The sequence below is a fragment of the Macaca fascicularis genome, chromosome 13, assembly GCF_037993035.2.
Source record: "Macaca fascicularis isolate 582-1 chromosome 13, T2T-MFA8v1.1".
Taxonomy (NCBI): Eukaryota; Metazoa; Chordata; class Mammalia; order Primates; family Cercopithecidae; genus Macaca; species Macaca fascicularis.
Window position 1 is genome coordinate 112775119 of NC_088387.1, and position 26466 is coordinate 112801584.

Below are 26466 nucleotides of genomic sequence, written 5' to 3' on the forward strand. Positions count from 1 at the left end.
AATGGGACAGCCTTGAAGCCGCCCCAGTACCCAGCGTGGCAAGACCAATGCTCACCACATGCTTCAGCACAGGCGGCCTCTTCACTCCCTCAAAAGGAAAATGGGTGTCCTCACGAAGATGTCAAGCTGGGCCTTCCCACTTACTCAGCAAGTACTTCCTAAGCACCTGCTTTGAGTCAGGTATGGGTCAGAGGAGGCGGGAAGTCTGCACAGGGCTTGGAGGGTTCCTTCGGCATCAGCATTCGGAGCCTGCCTGCCCTCTAGCAACCCAAGGGCACTGTCTGACTCTTCCCCGCCCACTGTTTCTCCTCCTGGACTTCCTCCCTAGTCTCTGTCATCACCTCCTCACTCAGTGAAGCCACACCAGTTCTCTGCCTTGACCTACAACACCGCTCATCACTGTAGAAGACGACCAACCACCTTTCCATGCTATCGGCTTAATTATCCTTTCCACATTCATCTCGTGCCTAACCTGTATTACCTAAAGGTCGAGTGCGCAGTTCAGGGTAAAAACTGACCAACGAGCACATCCAAAAAAGAGTCACCACGGTAAAAAGGAGCCACAAAATCATGTTTGCTAAGGTGGGCTTGAAATAGCCATGAGTTTTTATTCTGGAGAAAAGGAGACTAAACAAAACCAACAGCACTCAAAAAACGGAAAGGGCTGCCATGAAGACAAGGGAAGCAGCTCTTTCTGTAGAGCCTCAAGTAGACACCACAAGACCCAAATAGCATGTTCTTTCAAAGGCATCCAATCAGATGAAATGGGCTACGCGGGGTTCCAGAGGGTTCCCTGTCATTAGGGTGAGGAGGACTAGAGTGTTTAAGACGAGGCAAGAAATGTCATTTCTCTGTGTGTCCTGCACTGTGTAGGTTCTCAACAATTTGAAGGAGTGAAGGAGCGAATGAGTGAAAAATAAACACACAAGAGACCCTTGGGGAGGGATGTTTAATGAGTTTACGCATCCGAGAGGGAATGTGACTGGAGGGTCCCTGGGACTAGAACTAGACAATTCCAAGGTGTCCCTGACACTCCTTCACAGGCAAGAGACCATCCAGACACTGGTCATTTCTCTTAATAATCAGGTATGGGACTATTTGCCCAGGAATTTAAAAGACATCTAAAACCTATTATGGTTGTTACATATCACTAAACCTCTTGGGATAAATGAATCTCCCACATTAATAAAAAATTACTTCCTTTATTTATCCTACAATTACTTCAAGTTTAAAGGGTACTGCTCCCTCCTCCTAAATTCTAGGGTTTTATGAGGAATTCTGTCCCCTTTCTACCCATGTGTGTCTCATTTTTACAGAATTTGATGTTATCCTCCTTCCAAACCTTTTCTTTTCAGAACCAGACGACTCTCTCAGGCACTCTTCTTCAGAAAGCCCTTTCTGCCCTTGGTCTAGTCACAACACAGTACCATTTCCCATCAGCCACGGAGAGGGCAGCAAGTGCGGCTGAGTGAAGTGGGAAAGCTGCCTGGCCTGGCTCAATTACTCTTACTGGCTGACGAGCAGAAACCACTGACTCTTGGTTTTCCCTCTGCAAAGCAGGAATCCACTGGTCCCTTCCATTTATTTCACCCAACTGGCACACAGATCAAGGATGCTGACAGACCAGGGATCCCAGGTGGGGGCCTCCCCGGGCTGAACAGACCTGCAGGGTTCTCTAGTCAACACTCTGCCTGTGCTTCTGAATGAATGCACACCATCATTGAAACTACAGAACTCAGGGCCAAGCAACCTCGGGTATGGAAATGTAAGATTCCCATGGATAGAAGGAGTATCAAAGGTGTGGGGCTCACTGAGTTGAGCTTTGTGATCCTTCCCCATTGAAAAGATATCCAGGGAGAGTTTTTTTGTTTGTTTTGTTTTTTGTTTTTTTTTTTAACCAAACAACCTAAAGAAATACTTGTACTTAGATTTGAATGACTTCCTCATAACACCTTTTACTTTACCAGATAGCTTCATATGAAAGATTCATATGAAAGTTTCTATTTCCAATCAGAACACTCAACATTACCCAAGGCACAGAGATTACAAAGTAAACACCACCATATTTCATATCTTTCCAGTATTTAAAATAATTGAAGCCATTATTCCCCCCACAATTACTTGCTTGATCAATTCCCTGTAGCTTGACTCTCTCTACAATAGGGATGGGAAACTGTGACTGGGGAAGTTACAACTGCCTGAAGTCAACCAACAGAGTCTTGTCTCTTGGCTGACTTCAGGTCAGGAAACCAATTCTATTTCTTGTAGAAACCATAGTTCACATCCAAGAATCAATTCTCCATTCTTCAGGTTATTTTTTTGGCAGATGCATCTGAAGGAGACAGGTATTGAACCTTCTTTCTAAACCCAAGGGAACTGGTATTTCAGAGAAACACAGATACAAAGCTAAGTAGTTTTCACCAATCACCAGGAAGATGAAGTCTGAAAACTGCCCTGTTATCAAAAACGGTAACAGAATGGACAAAGTGTTTAAAAACAAAAACAGAAAGAAATACCTCCTGAGAGAAACTGGTCTTAACTTCCCTCAATGAACTTTCCTGAAAATAACATCCTATAACCACTATGACATCATAGACAAAGGAACGGAGGAAAACAGATTAAAAGAAGAAGATAGCATCACCAAACACATCTGTCATCAAAACGAACCACAACAACATGGTTGATAAAAATTCTTTTCTGGATTAAAGTTTATTTAGATAATCCCTTTAAGCAGTAAGAGCTTGGTTTGAATTTGGAATCTCAAATTACCTATACGTAATTTTAAAAACGAGAACACTCACATTTTTGTTTCATAGTCCTTCCAAGCTTTATCAAAAGGCTTTTTCAGATCCTGTAAACAAAGAGAAATAAATTAGGCGAGGCTAATCATTCACTTCTGTGCGAGATAAACTTACTTATCCCTGTACCAGCCCTGAAAGAAGCATTAATGTCTGCAATAAATGACGTATGTAATCCCGTGAAAAATAAAGAATGCTCTTAGTACACTAGCGGTGGCATTTCCTTTCTTTCTCTTAATATAGAATATACTAAATGCACACAAAAGCAAGGTGCTGCCACCCAGTTATGACACTCATGGGCCACCTTGTGTCACCTGTGCCCTACTCCCTGTCCTGGGCCTAATCTGAAAGTAAACCCTGAAAGACAACCTTTAATCTGCAAATATTTCAGGATGTCTTTCTAAAAGAAAGGAACTCTAATTGATAAATGAATCTCGACACATCTAACCCTGCTTTAAGCCCAATGACAGGAACAGAAAGGCCACCACATCCTCCTGGGGTCTCCTACTGCTCTTTCGTCTGCAATTCAGGACTTCATAAGCTCTGATAAAGCCTGCCTCAAAAACTACTGAGCCACTGGAAATTCTATCAAATGGTCCCCACCTATTTATGCTCCTTTCAAAGGGGTTCTTCAGGGAGTCAGAAATCTTTCTGTTGTTGTTGTTGTTGTTGTTGTTGACTACTTTTTGGCTTTTCAATGGCCTCGGGTAAGGCCCAAGTGCCACAGCCTGGCATACAAGTCCCTGCACGAACTGGCTCCTCCTGCACCCTGGCAGCCTGACATGCAGCGCTGAGTCCTGCCCCCTGTGTGCACCTGCGCCTTTCCTCTGCCTGGGATGCCTTCCCGCCCATGAGCTGGGCTAACTCCGCTGACCTGTTCTCCGAGCCCCTGAAGGCTCGATAGGGAATGTGTCTCAACAGTCTCTCCGGGCACACTCTGTGAAGGAGACCCTGAGAAGCCTCTGTAGAGGTCCTGGAGAGGGGACCCAGGAATCGTGTGCAGATCCAAAGAATTTGAGTCTCCCGAGAAGGCAGCCACAATCATGTCCCTTTCGTGGTGCATGTCTGTCAGGGCTGGCGGTGGGCAGGAGCAGCAGGCTGCCCAGCAAACACTCCTCTAGCCCTGCCCACTGCCCCCGAAACAGCTCCCGGCCTGCGTGCTTATAGTGGCTAGGCATGTCCTAAACAGCCAACATCCTCTGAAGGACAGAGAGACGAAATCAGCTCATGCCTGAAGACTGCGACCTTCCCAGCAGGAAAATACACACTTGCTAGGATCCTTTCCCAGTGGTAAATGGGCAACATGCCAGTTAGAAAGCCCAACTTCTCCCACAGGTTTCCCTCCTCCCTGGAGGGACCAAAACTCTTTACTGTTTCCAAAATAGCAGTTTTCTTTCCCTTCCCAGTCTCCTCCCCTCATCAAGTTTGTTGCACCAACAGGATGGCCAGAAAGGCCAAAAGTCACCACCATTCTGGCTGAAAGGTGGTCCCAAGATGGCAAATCAGAGGAAGCGGAGATAAAAGAGTCATCCTGTCGTCCCCATGAGAACGTACTGGCGTGGCTGCTGCCCGGCAGGCCAAGTTACCGTGACTCTACATGGTCTAAAAGCTGCCCCTGGTGTCACAGTGTCAATGTCATACCCCTTTCACTCCTTTCAGGTCCCCCTTCAGCAAACTGTCCAAAGGGAAGGAGATTATGTTGTTCATATTCTGAATCTAAAAAACAAAAACAAAAAGGAGATTCTTATTCAGCTTCCTTGTGAATCTAAAGTAAGGACAGCAAGGACATTAGAGAGAACATTCGATAATGATTCGCCTCCACCTAAAACCCGGCTGGTGCAGGTACTGTGCCTTATTCAGTCACATTCTTTGGAACAATTTCATCTTACAAACGAATAGAGGACGAATGAAAAGTCTAGGTCTGTATATTTTTCACAGTAACAATCTTATATTGTTATGCTATAAAGTTTGTAAAGAAACAATCATTGCAGTGAAGAAAAAATATTTCAAAACAGTCAATGAGAGAATTACATCAAAAGCCTGGGATAAAAGGAAACCCCCACTTCTGACTCTCAATCACGGCTCCACCCATAAGCTGGGCTGTACTGGGGTTGGCGCTCTGGGCCCCAGGCCCCAGTCTCCACAGCAAGCTCCAAACAGGGGGAAAAAAGGCAAAGTCTTCTGTCTGCTGCAAAGGCACACAAGCAAATGCTGGGTGCGAATGATAAAAGAAATGTGTGTGTGCTGGGGAGGGAGAGTGTCAATGAATGTGTATGAAGGAGTGTGTGGGTGTGTAGGGTGTAAGTGACTGTGTCTTGAGCATAAGAGTGAATGCACATGAGGGTCTGTGTGACTGAATGTGGGTATGAGTGATCGTGTACGTATGTGAGGGAGCATGTTAAGTGACTGAGGGTGTGATTGTGTGAGGATGTGATTGTGTGAGTGCAGATGTGAGTGTGTGAATGACTGTGTATGGGTGTGTGTGGGTGAGGGTGTGACTGTGTGTGGATGTGAGTGATTGTGTGAGTGTGGATGTATGTGAATGTGATTATGTATGAGTGTGTTTGGGTTTATGAGGGTGTGATTGTGTGAGGATGTGAGTGAATGTGATTGTGTATGGATGTGGGTGGGTGTGATTGTGTGTGTGGATGTGAGCGTGGGGGGTGTGATTGTGGGCATGTGAGTGGGTGTGTAAAGGTGTAAGTGACTGTCTCTTGAGTATGAGTGAATGCACATGAGGGTGTATGTGAGTGAATGAATGCGTGTGTGAGGGAGCATGTGTTTGAGGGTGTGCGTGTGTGTGGATGTGAGTTGGGGTGACTGCACTGTGTGAGGGTGTGTGTGTGGATGTGAGTTGGGGGTGACTGTGAATGTGACTATGTGAGGGTGTGTGTGAGGGTGTGACTGAGTGAAGATGTGAGTGACTATGTGAGTGTGGATGTGTGTGGGGGGGTGTGATTGTGAGGGTGTGTGAGGGTGAGCATGGATATGGGTGTGAATGCATGGGGTGTGCGTTGAGTGTGGTTGAGTGTGTGTGGATGTGAGCAGGTGATTGCGTGGGGTGTGAGTGTGGTTGTGAGTGTGTGTTGAGTGTGGATGTGATTGGGAATGATTGCATGTGTTGTGTTCAGTGGTTGTATGAGTGTGGATATGGGTGGGTGTGATTGTGTGGGGGGCATGTGAGTGTGAGGGTGTGACTGTGTGGGAGTGAGGGTGTGATTGTGAGGAGGTGTGTGATTGTGGGCGGAGGTGGTGTGGGTGGGTGTGTGAGTGAGGGTGTGTGTTGGGGGGTGTTGCCAGGGAAAGAAGATAAATAGGAACAGGAAGGCCAAGAGCCTTGGTACCCCCATTCTTCTCCCTGAAGCAAGAAGGCAGGAGAGTGGGGACACACACTGTCCGCATGGATTAAACTGGGTGGAATGGAAGCCTCCTAACCAATAGGCACATGAGTAGCAAGCAAGTCTCCATGACAGCAGTTCAAATGCGACTCAACTCGAGATGCAAAGCTTCAGAAAGGAAGAGCCTTCAGGTACAGCCCCAGGGCCCTGAGCCTGAAAAGATTCCCTCCCTCAAGTGGAAAATGAGCTGAAAACCCACTTTCACACTTTCCAGGCTTGGAGCACTCCCCTGAATCAACCCAATGGCCAGTTCCCACTGCTGGGCCCCTGTGGCTTCTGTGACACTCTGGGCTCCTAGATTACAGGCCCAGAGAAGGAGAAGGCCAAGAGGAGGGACTTGGGGTCTTGTGTATTCATTCATACCATCGAGCAAAGGAAAGCTTTATTTCTAGTATAATTACCTTAAATAGGAAGATAAAATGGCACCACTTGTAAGGCAATATGGGATCCGATTTTTATGCACCATTCAGCGTACTAAACTTTTTTTTCTTTTTTTGAAACATGGTCTCACTGTGTCACCCAGGTTGGAGAGCACTTCAGCCTCAACTTCCTGAGCTCAGGGGATCCTCCCATGTTAGCCTCCTGAGTAGCTGAGATTATAGGCACAGGCCACTAGGCTTGGCTAATTTTTTTTTTTGTATTTTTTGTAGACAGCGTTTCACTGTGTTGCTCAGACTAGTCTTGAACTCCTGGACTTAAGAGATCCACCCTCCTCGGCCTCCCAAAGTGCTGAGATTACAGGCACAAGCTACCGTGCCTGGCCTAAATTTTCCATTAGAAATAGAAATGTACTTGGAAAACACTGGTAAGGTATGTAATAACATCTGCATCCACAGCCAATTCTGCCAAATAAATGATCAATTAATGACTGTCATTTCAGAAATAATCTTTTTGGGGAACTTTTGCCTTAGGATTAAACAACTCAACATTTCTCATGTACCTGGCCTTCCTCCAAGGTACAATGTCATCAGCTATGACTTGCTAAGATCAGCCTTAAGCATTGAATTTTTAAATCCTGAAAAGCACAGTTTAAGGCGACGTTCCTTCCGGGACGACCAGATGGAACAAGGACAAACAGAAGGCCATGTAGATGAGTAACCTACAACAACAAGCACACCTAGATTTCCACTGTCATTGTCAGCCTTGGCAGCCAGACAGGTGAATGAGGAATGCAACTCCGTCATAGTCCCCGCCTCCAGGAGCCACACTTCCCTCTACTTGCAAGGACCCTTGCAGACAGCCCCAAGTACCCAAGTATGGAGCCAGCTCTGTTTCCTCCAACGCTCTTCCTTCCTACAAAGTCCTCCCTCCCACCCTCCTCACTTGCTCGACACCCAAGAGTCATCTCTGACCCCACTGCTGCCACCCAGCCGTGCGGCACGCTTCTCAACAAATTCCAGGTCTTAACCCTACGTACACAGACCCGTCCCCTCCAACATTCCCTCCATGCCATTCTCACATTCACTGCCTCAGCTGGGCCTCACTGCTCCTTCTTGGAACTAAGGCTATGGCATCCCCTGCTCCCTGCCACCGCCTCCTAGCCTCTGCCTGCCCCAATCCCTCCTTCAGAGCTCAGGCAGGCTTCTCTGGGGTTGTGCCTCTAATAAAGACTAAACTACTTATTCCTGCATTTCACACTCTCCACAATCCATCCTTATTTGCCACATTTCATCTTCATCTTTCTCCAAACTGAACTCTCTCCTTCCCTGATTCTATGCATGTGCTCAATTTGTTCTATTCGACGGAAAAGTCTTCCCTATCCCTGCTGTGTTCAAAGCCTTCTCATCTATCAGGAGTTACTCAAATGCCACTTTCTCTACTAAGCAACCCCGGCAGAATGTGATACCTCCCTCCCCAAAATCCTCCAATATTTTCTTTCTTTCTTTCTTTTTGAGATGGAGTCTCATCCAGTCTGGAGTGCCGTGGCGAGATCTTGGCTCACTGCAACCTCCACTTCCCAGGTTCAAGTGATCCTCCCGCCTCAGACTCCTGAGTTGCTGGGATTACAAGTACCCACCACCATGCCTGGCAACTTTTTGTATTTTTAGTAGAGACAGGGTTTCATCATGTTGGTCAGGCTGGTCTCAAACTCCTGACCTCAGGTGATCCACCTGCCTCGGCCTCCCAAAGAGCTGTGATTACAAGTATGAGACACTGCGCCCAGCCCCTTTTCTAAATGTTTTAAGGCACTTGGCAGGCTCTTCCCTGCATTCATCTTTTTTTTTTTTTTTTTTGAGACGCAGTCTCGCTCTGTCGCCCAGGCTGGAGTGCAGTGGCCGGATCTCAGCTCACTGCAAGCTCCGCCTCCCGGGTTCACGCCATTCTCCTGCCTCAGCCTCCCGAGTAGCTGGGACTACAGGCGCCCACCACCTCGCCCGGTTAGTTTTTTGTATTTCTTAGTAGAGAGAGGGGTTTCACAGTGTTAGCCAGGATGATCTTGATCTCCTGACCTCGTGATCCACCCACCCGTCTCGGCCTCCCAAAGTGCTGGGATTACAGGCTTGAGCCACCGCACCCGGCCTGCATTCATCTTAGTGATCTCACACCCTAAGTTCTAAAGGGTGGCATCCACCTTTATTGTATTTTATGTTTCCCAGAGCTCTCAGCATGGAGCTTGGCATAGAATAGAGGCTTGAAAAATATTGATGGAAGAAATCAGTATACTGAAATATTTTTCTGAGCATTGAACACATAAAAGACAGAATCTACAGGGGCTTCAGATAAAATGTTAGTTCTATTAACCCCTTTAAACCAAATACAGCAAATGCGTGTGTGAATTCATTCATTCAAGTGTATTTATTGAGCACCTATTTTGCAGACAGCAACGGTAGGTAAATTTACAAAGGAGGCTGGGTGTGGTGGCTTATACTGGTAATTCCAACACTTTGGGAGGCCAAGGCGGGCAGATCACCTGAGGTCAGGAGTTTGAGACCAGCCTGACCAACATGGCAAAACCCCATCTCTACTAAAAATACAAAAATGAGCCAGGCAAGGTGGCACGTGCCTGTAATCCCAGCTACTTGGGAGGCTGAGGCAGGAGAATCGCTTGAACCCAGGAGGTGGAGGTTGCAGTGAGCCCAGATCATGCCACTGCACTCCAGCCTGGGCAACAGAGTGAAACTCTGTTTCAAAAACATAAATAAATAAATAAATAAATAAATAAATAAATAAATAAATAAAAATTTTCACTCTGTTGCCCAGGCGGGAGTGCAGTAGCATGATCTTGGCTCACTGCAACCTCCACGTCCCGGGTTCAAATGATTCCCTGCCTCAGCCTCCCAAGTAGCTGGGATTACAGGCACATGCCACCCTGCCCAGCTAATTTTTGTATTATTAGTAGAGACGGAGTTTCACCATGTTGGCCAGGCTCCAAGGACAGCTCTGATGACCACTGTAAAGGAGCCACGTGTCCGGAGTAGTGGCAGGAGAGGGGGGGTGTACGGATGAGTTAGGAAACAAAAACAAGCAAGCGAGGACCTCAGTCCTCATAGAGCCTCTCCCCGCGGGTGAACAGGGGAGACACGCCACATGTTTAGGTAAGTAAACTACCAAGTGGAAACTCTGAGAGCCAGGAATGAGATGCCATGGAACTTCCACGAAGAGAACACTATTTGTAGCCTGGATACCAGGGAAATCTCTGTTTAGCAGTGGATGCGAGACAGACCTTCAAAAGATGGGGCATTGTGAGGTGGGGGCAGGGGTAGGTTGGGCAAAAGGAACAGCGTGGAGGGTGGTCACAGTGCTGGTGTGAACCTGCCAGCCGTGGCAGTCAAGGAGTCAGCAGAAAGCAGCAGCTGGAGAGAAAGAAGCCTGGTGCCAGGTCAGTGAGGGGGATTCTGGCTTCATTCAGTTTTTCTCTTTGGAATTATTTAAATTATCAAAATTAGGAAACTATTACTTTTCTAATCAGAAAATAAATTATTATAATAGAGACAGAAAAGTAGATCAGTGGTTGCCTGGAGCGGAGGGGAAGATGGGATTAACTGTAGAAGAACATGAGGGCCCTTAAGGGGAGAAGAAAATGTCCTAAATCGGATTTAAGGTGATGGTCGCACCACTTGGTAAAGTTACTGGAAATCACTGATGTGTACACTTGAAATGGGCAATTTTTATAACATGTAAAATATGCCTCAACAAAGGTGTTTACTTTTTAAAGAAAATCTCACAAATATCAACAGAATCCCCATCAATGGCTTCACTAATAATGCTTCCAGACTCCTGGACATCAGCCTGTTTGCCTCTGCCTTTCCACGCTCAGTGTATGCAACCCACACAGCACACACGCCTCGTGGCTCAGGGAGAATTTCCCAGGACACGGCCACTCTGGTCTCTGTCTGGGCCAGAGAACAAGTGCATGGGAGCTGGACGCCCTTGTCGGCAGATGTGCCCTGCAGCCTGAGTGTCGGGCAGGCTCTGGGCTTCCTCCGTGTGTCTGGCAGCCTCAGGTCCACAGCCAAACGAGCCATCCTCGAGTTCTGGCCGAGAGAGATGAAAACCACAGCCAGAAGATGATTACACATCCCTTGTGCTCAGGCAGCTCCAGTCTCAATTTATGAGTAATGACATTTTCATGCTCTTTGGGAAGAATTACAATATCCCTGGGTAACCCAACCAGAATATTTTCCTTAGCACCAAGAAAGCATAGAGTTTTCTCATGTTTCGACTCACTTTTAACAAATACATTATGTAAAATGGCTTTTTAAAACATCGAGTGCAACCTGAATACAAATTATTAATCTTAATCACTGCTATTAACTTTGGACCAACAAGCAGGCAATTGTTTTTTTTTTTTTTTAGACGGGGTCTCTCCCACCCAGGATGGAACAGTGAGGCTCCAGTGATCCTCCCACTTCTGCCTCCCGAGTAGCTGGGACCACAGGCAAGAGCCACCATGCCTGGCTAATTTTTTTATTTTTATTTTTTGTAGAGACGGGGTCTCGCCATGTTGCCAAAGCTGGTCTCAAATTTCTGGGCTCAAGCAATCTACTCACCTCAACCTCCCGAAGTGCTGAGATTATAGGCATGAGCCACCACACCCAGCCCAGGCAATCTTTCAAATAACAATCCTCCCTTTCCCCATCTCCCCCGCCCTCTTCCTGTCTTAGCTTTTCCCCGGAGTTCACTTGGATATGTCTGACAAGGTGAGTAAGTAGTCAAAGGTCTGTGATCTCACAAGTAGAAATAAAATGATTCAGTCAGTGGGACAGGCAGTAAACAGGGTTATAAGACATAAAGAACAAAATCATTACACTAACGTCACAGCTGATGAGCAAACAAAGGCCAGAAGGCACAGAGAGGGGAACAGAGCCAGTCAAACAGTCATCTCTTCACAATATCCTTCCTATTTTTTTTGGTGGGGGGGATGGTGGTGGGGGGGACCTTAAAACTCATTGCCTCTAGCTCTGTCACTTCCCACTTTCCCCCACCCCCCAGTTCACAGGCCACCCTCTCTGTTCTCTGGCCACTGACCAACAGCTGCTGATCCAGCCGAAGTGTGGAGGTGCAGCCCAACCTCAGGGAGCTGCAGTGCTGCCTTCTCTTTGACTTAGGCAGTGAGTCATTCTGCTTTGCCAAATGATCTTGCCCAAAGGGATCCATCCAGAATCCTGAAGCTAGACAGGATTCTTACATTATAGCTATTTTTAAGGAGCAGCCAAAGGTCACTGGGCAGAATCTTTCCAGCTGTAGCCTCATGGGTCTAAAAAGTAACAGGTCTTCCCAGGGCTCACCTCCAAAACCCTTAACAGAGTCCGACTCTCTTCGAGGACAATCAGCTTTTCCTTTAAAAGGCCATTCTGTCACCATGTAATATAAAACATGGCCAAAGGATCTTACCTGAGGCTTGCCTGCGTCATGTCACGTATTTGAATATGCCCAGTTTATGAGAAACTTGAGAGGTAGAAAAGACGCTTTGAGATGTGGGGAGTTTTTAACTCGAGCAAATGCTGCTCAGTCATAGCGTTAAATAGGAAAAAGCACAGCCTCAAAGAAAGCAAACCACCTATTCACCTGCACAGGCCAGGCAACACCTTGTCTAAGGGTGGGCAGTTGCAGAAAGACCTCACACCTCATTGTATCAATTAAGGACATTCTTAGCAGTGACTGCAGCATTAACAAGGATATGCAAGTGTGAAACAGCCTTCCAGTGCTGGAAGCTTCCAGCCAGTTCCAGGAACCAGAGCCCACGGCCTAGGACATGTGTGTGAGGCAGACGTTAAAGAGTGGAAAGTGAGCTGTAGACCTGTGATGTCCCACAGGATAGACACTAGCTATATGCCCCTCTTCACATTTAAATTGATTAAACTTAAAGGAAGTTAAAAATGGAGTTCCTCAGTCGCACTAGCCACATATCAAATGCAACAGTCACATGTGGCTAGAGACTTGTTAGACTCAGTAAGGCAGATATACAGCATTCCCATCAATGCAAACAGTTCTACTGGGCACCAACACTTGGAACAAATGGCTTTTGAAAAGTTTTAAGCAGCTTTATTGAAGTGTCATGGATAGACAATAAACCACATGCATTTAAAGTACGACTTGATATGCTATGACACATGGATACTCCTATGAAGCTATCACCAAAATCCAGACTGCCAAAGTACCCTCTCATCCCGAGAGGACGTTTCCTTGTGCTCCTTTTGCAACTCCAGCTCCTTTCCCTCAAGTCTCTGGCAACCCCGATCTGCTTCTTTGACACAGAACACTGCATTTTCTGGAATTTTATATACGGTATCTGGAATCACCCAGCGTGTACGCTTTTTCATCTGGCTTCTTGCATAATGATTTTGGGACTGAGCATAATGATTCTGCAATTCATTCATGTAGTTGCGTGTACCAGTAGTTCACTTCTTTTTCTTGGCCAGCACTGTTCCATCATATGGCTCCACTGCTGTCTAGCCAGACACCTGTTGATGGACGTTTGAGTTGTTTCCAGTTTGGGGGATACTACAGATATCACAAATAAAGATGCATGATCATTTGTGGGATGGGGACTCTTTCAAATAGTGTCAAACAGGCCTCGTTATAAGGTGGCCTTGGAGCAGACTGCAAAGGAGGTGGGCAGAAAGCCACGTGAGGACCTGGGGGAAGTGCCCTCTGGGCCCAGGGGACTCTAACACAAAGGTCCTGGGGCAGGAGTATGCCTGGCAGGTTCTGTTCTTTCTAAAGGCTGCTTATCTGAAAGAATGGGTATCCAGGCAGAAAGTATTTTTGAGAAGCACAAGGTATTGAGTAAAACGGCCTGAATAAACCATCAAATGACACAGGGCCATTTAATCCCATTTAACCCGTACAATTACTCTGAGAAATAAGTGCCGTGACCCCCATTTTGCAGGTATGGCAACAGAGGCTTGAGTGATCCACGTTGCCTCCAAATCACACAACTATTAGCAGCAGAGTTGGCTAGAACTGTGAAGCCAGAGCTCTTCCTATCAGCTCACTATTAAACACAGCTGGACTTAAACTCCTGCTGTCACAGGGCAAGATGGTTTACACCTGCCAGGCCAGGCCAGGCTAAGCTAAGCTGGGGCTGGGCACCTGCTGCCATCCTAGGTGCTGTCTCCATCAAAAAGCCCTCCTGTTCCCTTTGACACAGAGCAGCCCATCAGGTACACACAAGGGAACTCTAAAGAGGAAACTCACTGATGTGGTTTGGGTCTGTGTCCCCGTCGAATTGTAATCCCCAGTGTTGGAGCTGGGGCCTCGATCACGGTGGTGAAGTTCTCATGACTCGTTTAGCACCATGCCCCTTGGTACTGGGCAGCAAGTGAGTTTAAAAGTGTGTGGCACCTCCCACCTCATTCTTGCCCCTGCCCGCGGCCATGTGAAGTGCTGGCTCCCCCTTCACCTTTCGCTTCCTGAGGCCTCCCCAGAAGCCAAGCAGAGCAGATGCTGCCATGCTTCCTCTACAGCTTGTGGAACCATGAGTCAATTAAACCTCTTTATATATATATATTTATTTATTTATTTTTTTTTTTTTTTTTTGAGACGGAGTCTCGCTGTGTCTCCCAGGCTGGAGTGCAGTGGCGTGATCTCAGCTCACTGCAAGCTCCGCCTCCCAGGTTCACGCCATTCTCCCGCCTCAGCCTCCCAAGTAGCTGAGACTACAGGCGCCCGCCACCACGCCCGGCTAGTTTTTTGTATTTTTAGTAGAGACGGGGTTTCACCATGTTAGCCAGGATAGTCTCGATCTCCTGACCTCGTGATCCACCCGCCTCGGCCTCCCAAAGTGCTGGGATTACAGGCTTGAGCCACCGCGCCCGGCCTTATATATATATATATTTAAGTTACCCGGTCTCAGACATTTCTTTATAGCAGTGCAGGAACTGACTAATACAATCATCTAGGCCACTTTCATTTTTGGTGTAAGTGAACAGATCCCCTGGGCCACAGTATTGCCTTGAAGTCTATTACACACACATGCGTGATGCACACACTCCCGTCTAGGCACTCTCACAGAGGGCCCTCCTGAACAGTTGCACCCAGCCCGCCCCTGGCAGCAGAGTCGCTGATGGTTTAATTAAAAAGGAGAGGGGGAGCCCATGCTGATCCTAAGTGTTTAACACAAACTGAAAGATCAAAACCAACCAGCTGGCAAAAACACATTGGCAACTTTCACACCAGAACAAGGAGGAAAATCGCTGACCTGGTTTCTGCTCTTAATGCCGCTTCTCTGGCAGTCAACAGCTCTGATCTTTCAGGCTCTAAGTGGAGAGAAAACTGGGCCCTCTGCCCCCTTCTCCACTAGAATAAACAAAGAGCTTGGACACGTCAGTCGGCCACCAACAACCGCGCAGACACCCACTGAAGGCCAGTTCTGGAAGCCGGAGGACAGCACTGGAGAACCCAGGACTCAGGCACCCAAAACTACTTCTAAAACCGGATGATGGTAAAACAATTGCTGAAGCCATCAACCAGAAATGAAAGTACTTTTGCAAAGGTATTACCTCCAAGAATCCAGGTTTAGGAAGCAGCTCTGACCTCCGCAGGACCTGGGGCACACAAAGTCTCCATCTCACCAAGGGTGAGAGTCGGAAGCACTGGACTGAGGCTGTCCTGGGGGCAGCGGTTCTCAGTGTGGCTCCCGACCAGCAAGGCCAGCATGACTAGGAACAGGAAATGCAAAACCCTGGGCCCTACCCCAGACCTGTGGAATCAGAAACTCTTGGGGGAGCCCAACAGGTGTGGTCTAACAAGCCATGCAGGTGATGCTGATGCACCCCAGCTGGAGAGCCACAACCCTGCAGGTGAGGTGTGGAGGCTGGGGCTGTGCCTTTCTAACAATTCCGGTGCTGCTGGTGCAGCTGGCCCAGGGGCCGCACTTGGAGGACCTCTGCTCCAGGGCAGTGCTGCTCAAGCTTGACTGCCTGCTATTGCCTGAAGCTCCTACACACTAAGATTCTGGCTTCACAGGCCTCGGGGAGGCTGGAATTCTAAGAAGCCCCAGGCGATTCCAGTGATGCTCTGTGGGTGCCTGGCCAGGGCCCCTGTGGCACCAATGGTACAAACCCTGCCCACATGCCTTCTAAGCTGGAACCTGGAGTATATGAGCACTGATGTGGGGTGCCAGGCTTCAGATTTTAAGCAATGATTACCAAACAGCTGAAAGTTCCCAAAGAAAGGGGAATACAAACAAGCACATGCTGAATTTCTATCAATTCGCTGACAATTCCCTCAGTGAGCCAGGGGCAGAGGCTTGACTCCTGGCTGGGCCCATCACCCCAAGGACAAAGGGGCACAGGGTCTCCACAGCTCACAATCCCCCGTTTCCCTTCTCATCAACCTTGGGCTTCCAGTTCCTTCCCTGGGGCCTGGAAACAGGCTCAAGCCCCTCTCACCCTAGGAACCCACCTGGCTTTCCTCTTCCATTATCAGCCTTTCTTAGAACAGTGAACACCTGTGATCCCTATGCCTCCACCTGCAGCAGCCGCTCTTCTGCCTTTAAGAAAAGTCCGGGAAACGTCCCTGAGGCCCCTCTCAGGCACCCAAGCCAACAGGGCTGCTCTTCTGCACCCCTGCTGTGGATGTGGCTCCCGAGCTCCTTCACTCACACCCCGGACTACTACAGCCCTCCTACCTGGTATCTCTATTCCCTACAGCCCTACCAGGCCGTATCTCCACCCCCAGTACTACAGCCCTCCACTTGGTATATATACCCTCCTACAGCGCTCCCACTCCTTCTCTACACCCCTAGAGCCCTTCCACCAATATCTACACCCCACTACTCCAGCCCCTCTACCAATATCTACACCCCACTACTCCAGCCCCTCTACCAATATCTATACCCCACTACTCCAGCCCCTCTACCAATATCTACACCCCACTATTACAGCCACTCCATCAACATCTATGCCCCACTACTCCAGCCCTTCCACCAATATCTACACCCCACTACTCCAGCCCCTCTACCAATATCTATATCCCACTACCACAACCCCCTCCACCAATATCTATACCCCACTACTCCAGCCCCTTCACCAATATCTATATCCCACTACCACAACCCCCTCCACCAATATCTATACCCCACTACTCCAGCCCCTTCACCAATATCTATATCCCACTACCACAACCCCCTCCACCAATATCTATACCCCACTACTCCAGCCCCTTCACCAATATCTATACCCCATTACAGGCCCTCCATCAACACCTACACCCCACTACTCCAGCCCCTCTACCAATATCTACACCCCACTATTACCGCCCCTCCATCAACACCTACACCCTACTCCAGGCCTTCCACCAATAGCTACACCCCACTATTACAGCCCTTCCACCAATATCTATACCCCACTACTCCAGCCCTTCCACCAATATCTACACCCCACTATTGCAGCCCTTCCACCAATATCTATACCCCACTATTGCAGCCCCTCCACCAATATCTATACCCCACTATTACAACCCCCCACCAATATCTATACCCCACTACTCTAGCCCCTCCACCAATATCTATACCCCACTATTACAGCCCCCCACCAATATCTATACCCCACTACTCTAGCCCCTCCACCAATATCTATACCCCACTATTACAGCCCCCCACCAATATCTATACCCCACTACTCTAGCCCCTTCACCAATATCTACACCCCACTATTACAGCCCCTCCACCAATATCTATACCCTACTACTCCAGCCCCTTCACCAATATCTACACCCTACTATTACAGCCCCTCCACCAATATCTATACCGCACTACTCCAGCCCTTCCACCAATATCTATACCCCATTATTGCAGCCCCTCCACCAATATCTATACCCCACTATTATAGCCCCCCACCAATATCTATACCCCACTACTCCAGCCCCTTCACCAATATCTACACCCCACTATTACAGCCCCCCACCAATATCTACACCCCACTATTACAGCCCCTCCACCAATATCTATATCCACTATTACAGCCCCCCACCAATATCTATACCCCACTACTCTAGCCCCTTCACCAATATCTACACCCCACTATTACAGCCCCTCCACCAATATCTATACCCCACTACTCCAGCCCTTTCACTAATATCTATACCCCACTATTACAGCCCCCCACCAATATCTATACCCCACTACTCCAGCCCTTTCACTAATATCTATACCCCACTATTACAGCCCCCCACCAATATCTATACCCCACTACTCCAGCCCCTTCACCAATATCTACACCCCACTATTACAGCCCCCACCAATATCTACAACCCACTATTACAGCCCCTCCACCAATATCTATACCCCACTACTCCAGCCCTTCCACCAATATCTATAGCCCACTACTCCAGTCCCTCTACCAATATCTACACCCCACCATTACAGCCCGTCCACCAATCTCTACACCCCACTACTTCAGCCCCTCCACCAATATCTATACCCCACTATTACAGCCCCTCCACCAATATTTACACCCCACTATTACAACCTCCTCCACTAATATCTATACCCCACTATTACAGCCCCTCCACCAATATCTGAACCTCACCACTCCAGCCTCTCCACCAAGATCTATACTCCCTCTCCACCCTGTACCTACACCCCCACGACTACAGCCCTCCCACCTGTATACATCCCCCTACAGCCCTCCTACCTGTATCTATACTCCCTTACAGCCCCTCCACCCCATATCTACACCCCCTACAGCCCTTCCACCCCCTATCTACATCCCCACTATAGCCATTCCACACAGTACCTTGTAGATTTGGCAAACAATTTTTTTTTTAAGTTTGAGGTCACCTATATCATGGTAGTTGTCCCTTTAATAGCCAGCAATTGAGAAAACACAATGACAACAACAAAAACAAACCATTTTAGGTTCATTAATACTTTCAGACAGAAACAGTGTGTCCTACACACATTTGAGAATTGTGAAGACATTGATTTCTAAACCTTGCAAGCAGGCTTGTGTGCAGAAGGACAAGTGCCATAGCGCAGTGCCCCTCCACCCGCAGGGATCCAGGGAACCAGGGACTCAGGGTTCGGGGCGGGGAGTCACTGCTCCCTGCTTCAAATGCTGTACCCTCAGGGCTCCGCAGGCTGCCAGTGGCCATCCCAGCACAGGCTGTCTTCTAATAAAAGCATCTGTGTCCCCTGCCCAGGCAGGAGTTGCCCGAGGTCACCGCCCTATACAGCACCAGCAGATGGACAGCACCCAGCAGGTGCCCAGTCCTCGTCTCTGTGAGCTCACCCTCCCGCGTCCAAGGCCTCACCACCCTATCTTTGCCCAATATGTATGGCTTTTCCCACTTTCTCTGTATGGGGGTTACAGTATCGCAGCATTCCCTCCCAACCCCAAAAAGCAACAGTATCCAAGTCCAATGGAAACCTATTCTGTGGCTATGCCACAACCAAAATGTAGACATCTGATGCCAGCCTTATTTGTTCATCGTCTCGATCAAACAATGTGCTTTTGTTTTTGGTTAGAGATTTGTGAGTATAGAATATAGCTTAGCATTGAAGTCTTTTGGGTCTTAGATAAGGAATTTCCAACTATAAATGAGGCCATACTAAAATCTAAATGGCAGAGGTTTCTAGGGGCCCAAAGTGACTGTCAGCAAGTCCATCATCGTACTCTCTCTCCCTTCCTCACTCGAAGCCCTAGCCCTCAAGCCCGACTCACTCGAAGCCTATGGACTCCTAATTTGCACACGAATCTAACAAGGCGCACAAGTCATCTTGCTCTTCAGTTCGCAGCACTGTAAAACAGAGACCTTAGAGGCACCCAAGCACTGACAGCAGGAGAAAGGGCACCAATAGAAAAAGTGTCAGAATATTAAAAAGCAAATGTCAGAAATGGACACCTAGTAACAGTACAGGACTAATCCAAGGGCAGATATTCCCATGTACCCCAAGCCACTGACGATGTCTCTAGATTTCAGCATAGTCCATTAGTTTACGTCCAAAACAGTGACTTAAATCTTCCCCCTAGAAAGATGATATGATCATTGCTCTTGTTTAATTAAAAAAAAAGTAAGACATTTAAGAATCTAAGATATTGTCATAGGAGAAAGTCTATGGAAGTACTGAGGGTGAGGACCTCTGGTAGCAAGATGTCTATACTGAATGATGAGACAAGCCTTACTAATACGGACAATCAGCTCACACTTAACCTAAGCCTGACAGCGCCGGGCAGAGTCCTGCTGTACTAGTACCAATGCAGCCAGGCCAGGATGCCTGTCTGCCAGGTGCAACACATAGGACAAAGCCACAAACGACCACTCATCCCAACAGAACCTTACTAACTCCCCAGCAAGGTTAGCTATAATGTCTTCTGGCCAAGTGTGGTGGCTCACACCTGTAATCCCAGCAATTTGGGAGGCCCAGGCGGGTGGATCACTTGAGGTCAGGAGTTCGAGACCAGCCTGGCCAACATGGAGAAACCCTGTCTGTACTGAAAATACAAAACTTAGCTGGGTGTGGTGGCTCGTGCCTATAATCCCAGCTATTTGGGAGGCTGAGGCACAAGAATGGCTGGAACCCAGGAAGCGGAGGCTGCAGTGAGCCAAGATCGCGCTACTGCATTCTAGCCTGGGCAACACAGTGAGACTCTGTCTCAAAAAAAAAAAAAAAAAAAAAAAAAGTTGGCCAGGAGTGGTGGCTCATGCCTGTAATCCCAATGGGAGGCCGAGGCGGGCGGATCATGAGGTCAGGAGTTCAAGAACAGCCTGGTGAATATGGTGAAACCCCATCTCTGCTAAAAATATAAAAATTAGCCGGGCATGGTGGCACGCGCCTGTAGTCTCAGCTACTCGGGAGGCTGAGGCAGAAGGATCGCTTGAACCCGAGAGGCAGAGGTTGCAGTGAGATAAGATTGCACCACTGCACTCCAGCCTGGGTGACAGAGTGAGACTCCGTCTCAAAAAAAAAAAAAAAAGTCTTCTAACTCACATCATCCGTGTTTAAAAAAAAAAAAAAAAAGATTACTGATAGGCATGTTGCTTGGTAGAGCTTTCCATTTCCTCTATCAACGTGGGTGAGGGACAACTCCTTAGCCCAGGGTCACCTCAGATCTCATGCTGCAACTCTGTTCTCTCGTCAGCACCCACTGGCCCCTGCTTTCAACAGATGCTGATCTTCATGTAGAGCGGGTTCTGCAGACCCTGGGGACATCTTTCACTAACAATCCTCTAACACCGGAGACAGAGACTACATATCTGTAACGAACCTTTCAGAAACCGGCCCTGAAATGCAGCCTTTCATTAGAGAGCCACTTCTCAGCACACAGGTGGCCCTTGGAGTCTTTCCAGCATTCTCACATCCATCTGGGAAGAGGAAAAGAACCCCTGAAACCGGGCAGACTTCATAAGCACTTTATTTTCACACATGTCACATTTCTGGAGCCGCCTGGTTTTCCCTTTCATCCTGCACCACCGCAGAGAAAATTCACAGACTTCTGCAGGTGAGAATCTCACCCATTAGTAAGAAAATCTTGCTTTATATTAAGCTGGCATTTCTTTGGAGATCTTCCAACTGCTTTATAAACATTCTTTCACGCCTCCAAGCAGGTAGGTGGTAATTGTTATTCTTTCTGGACAAGAGGTAGCACTGTGAGTCTTAGCTGGACAGAACTGAAATGTTTTTCAATGCCCGAGGGAAAGCAAAAGCAAGGCTTGGAAAATATGAGATAAGACAGATGTGACCAAAAATAGGAAGAAGAATGGTATACAAAATTCCAAAAAAGGAGACTTCTCCTATAACCCACTCCCCGTCTACCCAGCTTTGTAGGAGCCACCACTTGGCCTTCCTCTGGCTGTGCAGCTTCCACACAGGTTCTGGCCTGGAAAATCAGGCGTGGTAAGTGCTAATTTTGGCTCAAATAAGAAATTTTCTCTCTCTTTGATCTTTGCCAGGAAATAGGATCAACAACCTGACTTCCATAAAGTGCAAGCTGAAACTTGAACCCTTATGATCAGTCAAGAAGGTGATAAGAGGCTGTGGTTCCTTTAAATGTCACAATGACAACAACATGGGTTTGGAGTGTTAATACCTGGGTTTGAATCCCAACTCTGTCCCTCACTAGCTAAGGGCCCTGTAAGTGACTGTGTGCCTTAAGACGATGGTAATACAAACTATCCTGCACAGCTGTCAAGTGGAATAAATGAAACAGAGTATCCTGCATGCATAGCCCAGTGATTGCTACACCCTGGGTGCTCATCAAATCACTGCCACGGATACCTTTATTGATACCTTTACTCACTGTAGAAAGATGGACAGCAACTAGGACCTGCAGTGATGTGTGAAGTATTAAAAACTGGCAAAGTCACAGGGTGGTGAGCAATGTACCAGCTGTAACATGCAGGCCCTGCTCTGCTTTCTGCTTTTGCAGGAAATTTTATAAAGGAGAGGGAGGAATTGATTTTATTTAACTGCGCAACTGCCTTTGTTGTTAACTGAGACAAGTTAGTTTCGTCCGGATTCCATGGTGTGGAGTGCTCCAGGTGGGCCTGCCTAGGCAAGGACTCTGAACCTCCCAAGAGAGGTATTAGCTGCTGCTTCTTTTCTTTTTTTCTTTTTTTTTTTTTTTTTTGAGACAGGGTCTCACTCTCTGTCACCCAGATGGAGTACAGTGGCGTGATGTCAGCTCACTGCAATTTCCGCTTCCTGAGCTTAAGCAATTCTTCAGCCTCAGCCTCCCGAGTAGCAGGGACTACAGGCATGAGCCACCACGCCCAGCTAAGTTTTGTATTTTTTGTAGAAACAGGGTTTCCCCATGTTGCCCAGGCTGGTCTTGAACTCCTGGGTTCAAAGCAATCCACCCACCTTGGCCTCCCAAAGTGCTGGGATGACACATGTGGGCCACTGTGCCGGGCCAGATATTAGCTCTTCAAACCATTCAGGGCCTCAGTTATCTAATCTGTAAAGTGGGAATGACACTGACTGACCTTATGGGATTGTCATAAGAATTAAATAAGCTATCCTGTATAAGAGTCACCAGCTGGCTATAATCTATCCACAGAATCAGGTATGGCATTATTCTCTCCATGTTAGAGCTGAGACAATCCAGGTCTAGCCATCAGATTAATAAAGCTAAAGGGCTAGGTGTCTGGGAGGGAGAAGCAGAACTCGGGCCTCCACCCATCTCCTACATCGTTGGCCATCGTGGGCCGACTGCTTTCTAGGCCCCCTGCTTGGCAGCCCCGCTGGGACTTCCCTTCGCTATCATCCTCTTGGAATTCCCATCCACGGCTTGCTTTCCTGTGTTGGGTCCTGTTTCCTGACTTTCAATTTCCTCTTTCTTGGCTTTCCCCTTCATTTTACTAAAACACATCCTTTAGGAGTTTCAGAGAAATGACACATGGGAGCCAAAGTTTTTGAGCCTTGCATGTCTGAAAATATCTTGAATTCTACTCTCATATTTGATTGGCTGGGCATAATTCCAGGCTGAGTTAGTTTCCTCACAATTTTAATGGCATTGCTCCATGCTGTAACGTTTCCAGTGCTGCTGCTGAGAAGCTCACCACCATTCTGATTCCGAATCCTCTGGGTGCTGTCTGGAAGCTTTTAAGATCTTTTGCAAGTTCACACAGGGATGCTTAGGGTAGGTCTTTTCCCTTATTGCGCTGGGCACTTGCGAGCCTCTCAACTTGGAGACTCTTCCCGTTCCATTTTTAGAGACTGCCTTTAGATTTGTTGCACTGATGACATCCTTCTCTCTTTCTAAAATACCTGCCAGTTGGATGCTGAGCCTTGAGAATTAATCCTTGTCTTGTCTTTTATCTATTTCCCACTTTTTGGTCTTTTGGATCTATTTTCCTCTACTCCAACCCTTCCTGTTGGATTTTTAATGTTATATTTTCTTACCTTAGTCATGTCCCTGGCCTTCTTTAATAGCAAGCTGCATCCCAGTCTTCCCGTACGTTCATTTTTCTGCTAATTCTGGTCTCCCTCATGCTGGAGGCTGCTCATCTGTACTGAAGCATGAGGCACCAGGAGGCTCACAGGCAGCTCTGTGTGTATGGAAAGGGCTTATCCACCCAGGTGTGGGGAGAGCAGGCAGCCAACTGACTTTTCCACCAGGAGACGCCCTCCATGGCAGCATCTATGGATCTCTACCCTGGGCACATGCAGTTTCTCCAGTTTAAAAAAAATCTCCACTCTTTCCCGACCCGGTGGTGAGACCCTATCATGCATGCCTGCCAGTGTCCAGGGCACGGGGCTGAGGCAGGGCGAGGGCTCCACTGCTGAGCAGGTGGGCCGCCACTCTAGGATAGGGATGAAGAGGGATGAGCGCAACCAAAGCCCCAAGGGATTTCAAATTCCTCCAAGTGAAAAGCTCAAGCAGAGCAACAGCTTTTTACTTTTACCATTTCCTACAGAAATGTTCATAAGTGAAGATGGGGGGAGAGCACAAGGGCCCGAGTGCTCCTGCTCTTCCCATTAGGAACTCACACGTGATGCTCCCTCATTTCTCCCCTTCTAAGGCCACTCTCACAAAATCACTGTCATCACCATCTCAAGAACGAGCTGTTTTTCACTTGTTATGAGCTTTCTAATAGAGGACATGAAAAAGATGCTGTTATTTGTGGCCTACAGAGAAAGCATTACTGAGTTCTTGACCTCTTCCATGGCCTTTAGGAGAAACTGGAGAAGACAAACAGGAAAGAAAAGCTGGGGCAATCCCAGGGTCTATTCCACCAGGGCAGGGTCCCAAACAGCCCTCTTGGGCTGCCCACTTCTTCAAAACGTTGTCCCCATCACGAGGACAGCACAGAGCTGCCAGGCACAAGAAAGGCGCGATTCACCCACAGTACCAAGCAGCAGCCACAGGCAGCAGGCACCAGTGCCGCATTCCCACGGCTGAAAACTCAGGCACTGCTCTCAGGCCAGGTTTTTTTTTTTAGGTTCTACACTTGGGAGCATAAAAGGCCTTTAAATATTCATGGTAATTTCTGTGCTTTGATTACAGGTTACCTTCCTGTGTAAGGCGGGCCTGAAACATATTTATTAAATATTATAAACTCAAATGCCTACTATAATTACCAGAAAGAGAGTATTCTACACAGTTTAGAAACTATTAAAAATTCAAATCAGAAGCCCTTAAGAAGATGAATGCATTTACCCGTTTTGTCCCATAGCTGTGTACATTTAAATTGCAGAGCTGAATTTTAAGTCCTGCTAAAGTAAAAATTACAGTTTTAAACTTTATTCCAAATTGACCCAATGTATATAGAAAACATAATGCTTTTAGGTACCCAAGGAACTATGAAATGCAGTCCTAGTATATCAAACAAACCTTAAGTATCCTCTACTGAGCCTCTTTCCCATCTGAAGTAACCGCAGCATTTCATACACAGAGCTGCTTACCAGGTTTTTGAAAAGAGCTGTCAACTCCTTTGTAAACACTGAGAACTTCAGGAATGCACTTCCTAAATCCGGGTCATCTCTGCATACGCAGTTGCCACCGAACTTCTCCAGAGCCTGGGTGTACTGCTCTTCATTTTCCACGTGAGCTGCAACAGAATGAGGGAGGCGCTGTGAGTCTCAGGCATGCCACCCTCACTCCCCACCAGGTTCTTCTCGGTTGTGAATAACACTGAACACATCAGCAGAAGAAAAATCTGAGAAAAATCAAGCTGCACCAGGAACAGAAATAGCTTCGTTATCCTGACAACAACCCGTGGTGCCGGCAACAGATCCCAAAGAACAAGTGTGGTGTGCAAGAGGGGAAGCCCTTGCCCACGTCCAGTGGTCCTCAGCATTGCCAGATGAGATGGCCAAGGACACACAACATTTCCACCCCTCCGAGGACTCTTCCTTCACCAAATGATGGCAGAAGTCACCAGACTCAGTCCCCTCCCAGAAACTCAACCACAGATGCCCCATTCCTCTCTAGCCTGAAACCCAGGACTCTAATTCAGAGCCACACACCGCAGCTCCTTCTCCTTTTCACACAGGAACAGCAGTGGTCTTTGCAGCTTCAGTGGCTCTGCTCAGGATGCAACCTCTACCCAGGGGCCCTTCCCTCCTAAACTCCTCTGCATCCTACAGACTCATGCTTCCTCCAGGAAGCCTTCCATGACTCTGCCCTACACCCTGGGTATTTCACTGGCACCTCTCCTATCCTTGCACTCAGCATGTTATATTGAAATGGTCTGGTAAATGTGTTCCCCATACAATGGATGTGCTTAGAGTTTACAGACTAAGTTGTATTCATCTTTGACCAAGTCGTGTGCCTGAAATATGAGACAACACACATGTTGTTTGAGCAGAAAAAGCAAACCAGGTGCTACGTCTCATAGCATTTTATTATCATTTAGGCCTCAAAGTAGCACCTGAAAGAGTGAAAATCTGGACTCTGGGTCTCTGGCACAGTGGTTCTCAATCCCTACTGGCTACCAAAAGCATGCATGGATTTTCACCAAACTCTAGACACCACTGTCCCATCTCAGACCTCTGATTCAGAACCGTGGGTAGGAATGAGGGAGGGGACACAGGTGATTCTGGTAAATTAATGTGGTTCAATATAATTCCCTCACTACTAGGTCAGGCACTTTCAAATGAAACCAGCCAGTCTATAAAAAAACAACGTCTATCTCCATGGCTACCTAATTTCTGTTTTCATCAGTTCAATTGGAAATATAACACAACTATTGACAGGCACAACAGGGCAGCCAGACCTGCAGTGTGAACTTGGACGTGAACTCCACCAGAGACAGCCTTAGTGCTGCAGCTCCTCCACCAGGGGACAGATCCTGAGAGCCCGTCTGTAGCTCCCAAATTCCTTCTCGGGGAAATAAGACCACTGTCGGCTAATGCCAATGCCCAGGCTGGGCCTGACAAT

General features: G+C 47.6%; 1 protein-coding gene across 5 annotated transcripts in view; it reads right to left on the reverse strand.

Annotated features, from left to right (window-relative positions):
• ASAP2 (ArfGAP with SH3 domain, ankyrin repeat and PH domain 2) overlaps positions 1-26466 on the reverse strand; it is a 203964-nt gene that overhangs the window by 86289 nt on the left and 91209 nt on the right. For 4 of the 5 annotated variants that reach the window (XM_005576600.3, XM_005576597.3, XM_065527687.2 and 1 more), the window contains exons 3-5: positions 24990-25135; positions 4440-4514; positions 2802-2851 (exon numbers count right to left, since the gene is read on the reverse strand). In XM_005576600.3, the coding sequence (XP_005576657.1) occupies positions 2802-2851; positions 4440-4514; positions 24990-25135 (271 nt within the window). The remainder of the gene's footprint in view (positions 1-2801; positions 2852-4439; positions 4515-24989; positions 25136-26466) is intronic. The other variant, XM_065527686.2, reaches the window with a different exon arrangement.